Raw genomic sequence first — 9,175 nt, forward strand, 5'->3', positions numbered from 1 at the left:
TCCCAGACAGTCAACAGAAACGGCACACAACAGCAACATAAAGCTGCAATCTGTATAGCTATAGCAATTTGGAGTCTGTGATATTTCAGTTTTTCTTTTATAATAAATGTACAAAAATTTCTACATTTCAGTTTTTTTTTCTGTCAAGATAATGCACATGCACAAGAAATAATATGAACTGTTTTTTATTTTTAGCAAATGGCTGCAATGAAACAGAAAGTGAAAATTGTTAAAAAATAAAATAAAAGTATTTTTATTTATTTTGTACCGGTCTGGTTAACCCTGGAAAAAAATTAGATTCGTCGGGGTAAGGCTGTAGCTCTGCATTACCACTATAATGACCGCACTATTTTGTAGTCTTCCTCCCCTCCCCTCCCCTCCCCTCCCCTTCCCCTCCCCTCCCCTCCCCTCCCTGCAGTTCTGCTGTTTGTTTGTATTCGCTCCATCCGGAGCCGAAATTCCTCTCCGTTTTTGTGAATGACAAACTCATTAACAATTCATCAACACCGGGCCGCTCCATCCGGCCCCCGTTTCCAAGGCGACCGCTGCTGAGCCTCCTCCGATTGGTCGGCCGGCGCAGCGTATCCAATGAGGACGCTCGGTGTGTGTAGCCATTCAGAAGCCGAGTGCCGCAGAGAGAGCTCAGCCAGCCCCGGAGTGTGAGCAGCGTCGATTCACACCGAGCTGAGGCAGCAGCAGAGGAGAAAGGAAGGAAGGAAGGAAGGAAGGAAGGAAGGGAAACGAGCCGCATCCGCCAAGCGACTTGGAGCTGACCGTATGCTCACAGCTCCTCCACATCAACCGCAGTTTAGACTGGATCTCAGCAAAGAAAGACATCTGTGGAGAAGCTGCTGCGCCGGGGACGGTGGAGTTATATAAGCGCAGAGGAAGCGTCGGGCTCGCTGCAGGGCCGCTGTGACTCATTGAGAAATAACTCTGGCTCTCCAGGCTGATGCATGAATGAGCGCCACTGAAGACAACCCGCAGTCAGGAAAGACGGACTGATCGTTTTCCGCAAGTCAAGCAGGGATATCTCCGTGGGGAGAATATTATTCTTTTAAACTATTTTTTCTTTTTTACATCACATTCATTTATTCCATTGAACAGCGATTTGGACCCAAAAAAAAATAATAAAGATTTTCTTCTTTTTACAACTAAACTTCCCTCTTATTTCCCCCTTCAAAACCGGCGTTTCCACTCCTGCTTATAAATGCTCGACAAGCTGAAACCCGTCGTCCAGCTCGACTCGGTCATGGCGATCAGTAAGACGGTGGGCTGGCTCCGGGAGCAGCTGGAGACGCGCAGGGACGGCCTGCTGGTGATGGACTGTCGGGCCCAGGAGCTGTACGAGTCGTCGCACGTCGATACGGCGATCAACGTGGCCATCCCGAGCCTGATGCTGCGGCGGCTCAAGAAGGGCAACCTGCCCGTGCGCTCGCTGCTCTCCGACGGGGAGGATCGCGAGAGCTTCGTGCGCCGCTGCAAGACGGACACCATCGTGCTGTACGACGAGTACAGCCGGGAGTGGAACGAGAACGTGGACGGGGGGTCGGTGTTGGGGCTCCTGCTGAGGAAGATGAAGGACGAAGGGTACAAGGCTTTCTACCTGGAGGGTGAGTTGAGCTTCATTCATTCACATTTCCACACTCATCCACACCCAGTTGTGCTGATTTGTTTGTGTAAACACCGGGAAACTCTGTAAGTTTTTCAATGCATGGACATTTTTGTGCATGTTTTTGCATTTTTGCAAGCGTGCCAAACATGCAAATATGAATACTTGAAGCTGGTATTCATTGCGACTCCTTTTCTCCAGGCGGCTTCAGCAAATTCCAGGCAGAGTTTCCAGCCCTGTGCGAAACCAACCTGGACGGCTCCTCTAACAGCAGCAGCAGCTCTCCCACCACGGCCCAGGTGCTGGGCCTCGGCGGCCTGCGCATCAGCTCGGACTCCTCCGACATCGAGTCGGACATCGACCCGAGCAGCGCCACGGACTCGGACGGCAGCCCGCTGTCCAACCCGCAGCCCTCCTTCCCCGTGGAGATCCTGCCGCACCTCTACTTGGGCTGCGCCAAAGACTCCACGAACCTGGACGTGCTGGAGGAGTACGGCATCAAGTACATCCTCAACGTGACGCCCAACCTGCCCAATCTGTTCGAGAACGCGGGGGAGTTTAAGTACAAGCAGATCCCCATCTCCGATCACTGGAGCCAGAACCTCTCGCAGTTCTTCCCGGAGGCCATCAGCTTTATCGGTAGGTTAATACCGGCGGACATCTGGCTTGTCGGGTTGTTTACATACCGGTGGTGGGGCTCGGGTTAACGACTTTAATCGAGTATATATTGCAGGGTATGTAATAAATCCCAATTAATCGACTTGAATGGAAAACTGCATACTGAAAAAATAATCAACATTTTTCAAATCAAAATACGAACTATTTAGAGATATGTATTGTTTTCAGACTGTCATTTAGGTAAAAAAAAAACACACACAAAAAAACACCTATTGGTGTAAAGTAAAATTATTTCCATTTAGCTTTCAAGTGTTTCAGGAATCCCTTATATTCAAGTAACTTATTTGGGGGGAAAAAAATCAAAAATGTGAACTGGATGCTGACATTGGCATCGGGGATCTCACGCTCCTGCAACTTGCTTTGCATTGAGGTGCTATTTCAGGCTTGCGTATTTACAAGCCTATATTTGATAGGCAAATTCGTTTTGGTACAATGTGCACTCAACAGTACTTTTTTTCCCCAACATGCAGTCATATTGTTTCTTGAAGCCAAAAATTGAATAACATTTTTTAACACATTAAAATCTATGCGATTAGTGCAAGTCCCCTAGTAGCCTACATACTCTTTTTAGGGGAACGCTAAAGAAAAAAGCAGTTTTACTCAGTTTTACCAGAGAGGTTCTCCCAAAGAACATGTTGGCAACAGGTTGCAGAGTAATCTTTTGCCAAATGATGAAATAAACAACTCATACACCATTTACCTAATTTATTAGCAAAAGTATTTGAATAGACAGGAAAAATTATTTGAATCCTGTTTATACAACAAGGAGTTGTTTTTCAACGGCAAAAAAAAAAAAAAGGCATTTATTGATGTCCAAATGTGTGTAAAAAGTGGCAGAGGTTGATCAGATTGGCTAACCACATCTGACTCTCAGCACACTTGTTTGAGCAACTCTTAGGACTGTAGGCTAAAAGAGTCATCATTTTAACAAGGGATGGGTTGGGGTGGTATGACCTCCCAACAGTGAGTAAAATCACACCAGCATTTTATGGTATTATTGCAAAAACTTGTATCAAAAATTGCATCTAAACAGGCCTTTAAACTCAACATAATGTTGACATTTTAAAACCTTGGAAAAGCTTGTTGTCAGTAACCAATCCTAATTTCAAGACAAAGAACAGCCAAACTTAACCAGCCATAAAGATTGGAGGGAAAAAGGCAATTCTCACATTTGATCAACAACAAGGATAAAACAGCAAAAGAAGAGCTATTGATTATTCAAAATAGATATAAACTCATCAGAGGAAGTAGAAATTGACCATAAGGCAGCATAATCCTATCAATGTGGAATGTCTTATCACTCTCTGGAGGTTCTTAGACTCATATTGGGCAATTGAGATTAGATGAGGTGTCCTCAACTGTGACTTTATCAGGCAGGAACACGCAGATTAAATCCACTGTGTTGAAGCGTGAATATGCCTCTGATGGTGCAATGGCTAAAATGCAGTGTGTACAAAATGATTTGACTTCAATGGGAGACGTTCTGGCCTATCTGTTGTCCTGGGGCTTGTGTAATTGCAGTACAAAGAGCAGCGCTGAAACAGGAGAATAGGGGAGAGGGGGAGGGAGAGCAAAGGGAGGGCGGTAATTCGAGCACAACAGGAAGGAAGTGGCATTGAAAGTAATCTAGGACATGGCATCAGCCCTACCCCCCCTCCCTATTCCTCTTCTTCCTCCGCATAACAAAAGGAGCCATTTACAGGGCCTGTTGACATCCTGTTTGCCTTGACAGGGTGCCCTCATGACTCTTACATTTACACGCTCAAATGGCACCATTGTCACACCAACCCTGGGCGAGCGGAAGAATGCTTTAATAGACTGTAATAGTCAATTTCCCAACCGGCTATTCCAGGACAAAACAAGGGAAAATGTTGATTCGGTTTCTCTCCGGCGACTCCCAGTTGTTGACAGGCGCTGCTGACAGATAGTCGGGGATTAAAAACTTTTCCATTCTTGGATGTGGGCCATTTTGTAAACACAGTGCGGGTCTTTATCACACGTTGTGCTGGGTGCGTCTCAAAGTAGATAACAGCTTTTGTACATTATCAGCGTCATTGTCCAGAAAAAGTAGAACACCCAACAGTTTGAACCACTGAAACTGGAAGATGTTAAGAAAATCTAGATTTTAGTCTCCCAACTAATTTTGTATCCAAGCAATTCCTCGCAATTGCAATAGTTGCGTACACTGAGATAGCAATGGCAATGGCAGTCAAAGATATCGTACTGCTGGTTTGGTTTGATTTTGAGTAGAAGTTCTGGGAAAGATTCACAAGACATTGACCAAAATTCCTCTTCTGTTTCCCTTGTAACCAGATGAAGCTCGGGGTCAGAAGTGTGGCGTCCTGGTCCACTGCTTGGCCGGCATCAGCCGCTCGGTGACCGTGACCGTGGCCTACCTGATGCAAAAGCTCAACCTGTCCATGAATGACGCCTATGACATCGTCAAGATGAAGAAGTCCAACATCTCCCCCAACTTCAACTTCATGGGCCAGCTCCTGGACTTTGAGCGCACGCTGGGCCTGAAGAGCCCGTGCGACAATCGCATGGCGCCGCCGAGCCAGCAGCTGTACTTCACCACCCCCACCAACCACAACGTCTTCCAGCTGGACCCCCTGCAGTCCACGTGAGGTTCCGAACATCAGTGCCTTTCTTGTCGCTGAGGGTGGGGGGGGAATGTAAGGCTACCACCCTGAATTCTCCTCTACTTGTTGAAAAAGTTGCAAAAAGTTTCTAGTTTTTCCGTCATCTGGAGCGGACCTGGCTTTGGACGATGCAGATGGTTTTTATTGGAGGGGGCTCGACAGCTGCTGAGCGTGCTTACTGGAGTTGCCAGAGCAGCCTGGCCAGTACACACCTGCTGCTGTCTGAATGAGGACGGACAGTTAAGGCAACAGACTCATTTAAAGACTTTCTACAATCATATTTCTGTTGGACTCTTGTGGTATTTCCTGTTTTTCTTGTATCTGAAGAAAGTGAATGGTGATCTGGAGAGCTGTACGTTCTGCTTCATAGATTCTAGGCTGGTGTGCCAAAGAGACACGATTGTTCAAACTGGACAGAAAACTTTTCTATGTTTGTTTTGGGGGTCGTCCCCCATGACTTGTGGGCGCATTGCCCCCTTCATCTTCTGTGAAGACTGGCCTGTGTGGGGTTGAAGCACCCGAACTTTCAAAGGCCACCCCATGTACTGGACTGATTTTTACACTTTTCAAACATTTATACTGTACATTGTGTTCATACCTTAAATGTAAGAGAGAGTATGTACCTTTGGAAATGGGTACTGAGGAATTTGTTTCATATTCTAGTTTTGTGTAAGCAAACCAAACGCATATTGATCATTATTCTTACGTTAATTATGCCAAAAATCAATAGACTTTCCAAGAATTGTGCAGAAATGTGTACATTTGTAATATATTTATGTACTTCATATTTGTTTTATGTATCAATTCAGCCAGCCGGCCTTTTTTGTTTTTTGGGGATTTTCTTTTGCACTCTCCCTCTCACAAAACAGTTGATGTCGTTTGCCTTACTTACTCTCACAGGGTTTGCTTCACTTTATCCTCAAGAGAATTTCTTTGTTTTTTCTGCTTTGTCTATCTTAGAATCATCCAAGACCCTGATTAAATTTGCCAGATTTTTCTTTTTAGATAGCTAGAGCTGCGTGAGGGCCCACCCACCGTGCGTGGTCCGGGTGGTTCAATCTGATGGGTGTTCAAAGCTTCTTCAGGGAAAACTCTTTGAAATGCAGTTATGAATTTGTCAGGATGAGAGAAGTGAAACTCTCTTAGCTTATAATAAGAAAGGAAAAAAAAAAAAAACCTGTTCCAGGAGGATGTTGCCATGTTGGTGACCTCCGCCTCCCTCCCCTTGCCCTCCACCATGCTCCTCTGTTCTGAATGTAAAGGAAAGATAAGTTATTAATAAATTGCTATTTTGTCTACAGTTTTTGTCTCTTCTGCTTTTTTCTTCTTCTTCCACTAACATGCTTGTTGGTGTTTCGTCTGCTCGCACACCCACACGTTTATGTAAGTGTTTCCTCACAGCTGAGTGTTAACCAGCAGGCCCAGTCACGACAACACAAACAGTTGCAGTGAATCACAAGGCCCTCCATCAAGCTCCAGCTTTCCATTAACTGCGACACTTGAGACACTTTTTTTTGTTTTGCTTCTTCCCCAGCTCCGGAAGAAGCATGTCCTGTCACATGACATGTCGATGTGAACACCCTGTTCTTTTGTGGCAAAAAAAAAACAAAACAGACTAACACACACAACAACAAACAAACAAGAAAAAAAACCCCACAGAGCTGCTGAACAGGTGCAAAGTGATTTGAGTCGATCTGGTTTTTCCAGGTGCCGGTTCGCTGCGAGTTCACGTCCTCCCGAAGGGCAGGGCCAAACGCGTTCAGCCGTGGGAGGGAGCACAAAGCACCTAGATGTTGTGTTATTCGATAGCGAGAGCCGCGGCGTGTACCTGCAATGACCTGGAGCGTCTGGATAAGATGATATTCACGGTGGAGGCGAGGAGATTGCATTCTCACACCAGCAGTCACCCGTCTCGCGTCGCTGCACGTGCTTCACATTTCCAAACATGACTGCAGTGTGTGCATGCAGGGCTTTGAACTTTTTATTTTTTTTTCTTCATTTTAGCAGGATGGAATAGATAAAAAATCATTTTTTGCTTTTTCAAGAGAGTCCTGGTCAAGAGGCAGGAACAAATGTAGCACAATAAGTTACACAGTTAAAAGGAAATGACAAGCTTTAAAAACCTTGGTACCTGTCATTGAATTGGCTTCATTAATCTGTTTTTTAGTTTGGTTGTAAAAACACTGGTGCAGCATTTATATCAGCCGTGTTTAGTTCACGTTAATCGAAACTAGTTGGTTTGTGAGGAAAGTCCGGTTTGTTTGGAGCAGTGTGAAGGCGTAATTTAGCTCCAAAAAGTGAGCTCTAGTCCGCCGAAAAACCTTGATCTTAGTGTGGTTTGAATGTGAATACCAAGCTAAGCGGAGACTATAGTGCAGGGAATTCTGGGTAAATACAACCAGAATAAACCCGTGTGTGTGCTGGGTTTGTGCTGGTTGTATTTGCGGAGAAATGACTTGTGTGTTTTTTTGTTTTTTATTTACCAACGACAAAAGTGAAATCAATCAACTACTAAAATCTGATACTACTCCTTATTTGTTTACATTTTGAGAAGAAGGAACGTTGTGCGCCCTGTGATGGAATGGCGATCCGCCTCTCGCCCAAAACATTTGCTGGAGATAAGCACAAGCACCCCTCCCAACCCCACGTGGGACAAGGGTGTAAGAAAATGGATGGATGGAAAGTTGTGCCCGATTTCTTCTTCACATATTTTTGTGTTGTTTCCTTCAATGGTTCTCAGCGCAGCACCATCACTGATAAAGGGAGGTTTTTCAGTTTGGATTGTTTTGACACAGTGCAGTGTGAAAGAGAACCATACCAGCTGAAAATGAAACAAATATTGCACATTTGAATCCACCGGACATGCAAGTGTGATTAAATGAGAGAAATTCAGTCAGTTTGAAAGTTTCTTGTTGAAAGTTCCAGGATAAGGGAGTAGAGTGAACAAAAGTCTTCTTACCCAATTGTGTCAAAGCCAAAGGGGGAGAAAGAAGCAACAATTTGTGTGAGCGAAAAGTTTAGGTAATTTTTGTACCTCATGTGGTTCTTTGGGAAAAGGTTTAAGGGGAAATGAGATAGCAGTAGAGGAAAGAAAGAATCACAGAGAGAACACAGGTCAGCTTCCTGAAAGTCTGCCTCTAGACCTACAGAAAGAGAGAAAAACAAAACCGAGAAGCCACAGTAACAAACAATGTATAGATTTACAAGAATTACAATTGTAACATCACTGAAAAGTCTGGTGTATATTATGCATAGAACAATTCTGACAGGAATTATTTAAAAAATCTCTTCTATCTCAAGTGGTACCAATTCTTTCTTTCGATGCCAACTTCATTTAGGTGACATTTTCCTCCTGCTGCTTCCACGGATCCATATAGTTCTCAGTCACTTGATGACCTATGGATTTTATTTCACAAACACAAAGGGTTGTTTGAAGCAGCATTTGACCAAAAACTGAAACCATTATCCATGCAATCACCATAGTGCCACAATAGCCGCTCTATAAACAGAGTCAGATTTATGGCATAGTTATGAAACTGTTCTACATGGTGAATGATAATGTCACCATCTACCGCATGGCTGATATAAAGCAATTCCTGGTTGATTTACATTGTCAAACATTGAGCATGGGAACCTGTAGAGAACCAGTACACTGACTATGTAATATTTAACTTTTATTGGCGGTTTTGCTAGGTAGCAATGTGCCCAACATGTCAGCGGACCTTCCCGTTTGGTCTTTATTATGCCAGTCTCAGCCAGGGTCCTCTTGCATAAGATTGTTTTTTTTTCTGCCATTGGGATTTTTCTGGTGAAATAAAGATTAATAAAATAAATCAATTATGTCAAAGTCACTGGTAACACGCTCTTTTATGGTTAAAAATGAAATGTTGGAGAAGACAAGAGTAAAGGCTTAAAAAAATGTACATTTCATGATGGATTGCTCAGTAAAGAGAAAATGACTCTTTAGTATATGTAATATGTTGAGATCTTAAGATTCTCATCAAAAGAAAGTGTTACTTTTTAAGCACTACCCAGCAGCTGTCACTAAGTGACTTTAGTGAAGTAAGTGTAAACTGTGGGATGGGCCATGGGGGGGTAATAGACGAGTAGGCTGTGGCATTTAATTAATTCTCACTTGGCAGCAGGAGACCCAAAGTGTGTCAAGAAAATGTACCTCAAACCTTTACACCAACAGCAACCTGAATCATTGATAGAAGGCAGGATGGATCAAAGCTTTTACATT

General features: G+C 44.0%; 1 protein-coding gene across 1 annotated transcript; it reads left to right on the forward strand.

The window, feature by feature from the left end:
* The first annotated feature begins 492 nt into the window (after window positions 1–492).
* dusp6 (dual specificity phosphatase 6) lies at window positions 493–6,232 on the forward strand. Its single transcript, XM_008410626.2, has 3 exons — window positions 493–1,613; window positions 1,814–2,251; window positions 4,604–6,232. Exons 1-3 carry the CDS (start codon window positions 1,211–1,213, stop codon window positions 4,915–4,917), a joined length of 1,155 nt encoding a protein of 384 aa, XP_008408848.1. The 5' UTR covers window positions 493–1,210; the 3' UTR covers window positions 4,918–6,232.
* Window positions 6,233–9,175: the final 2,943 nt, after the last annotated feature.

This window comes from Poecilia reticulata, chromosome 6, assembly GCF_904066995.2.
Source record: "Poecilia reticulata chromosome 6, P_reticulata-male-v2, whole genome shotgun sequence".
Taxonomy (NCBI): Eukaryota; Metazoa; Chordata; class Actinopteri; order Cyprinodontiformes; family Poeciliidae; genus Poecilia; species Poecilia reticulata.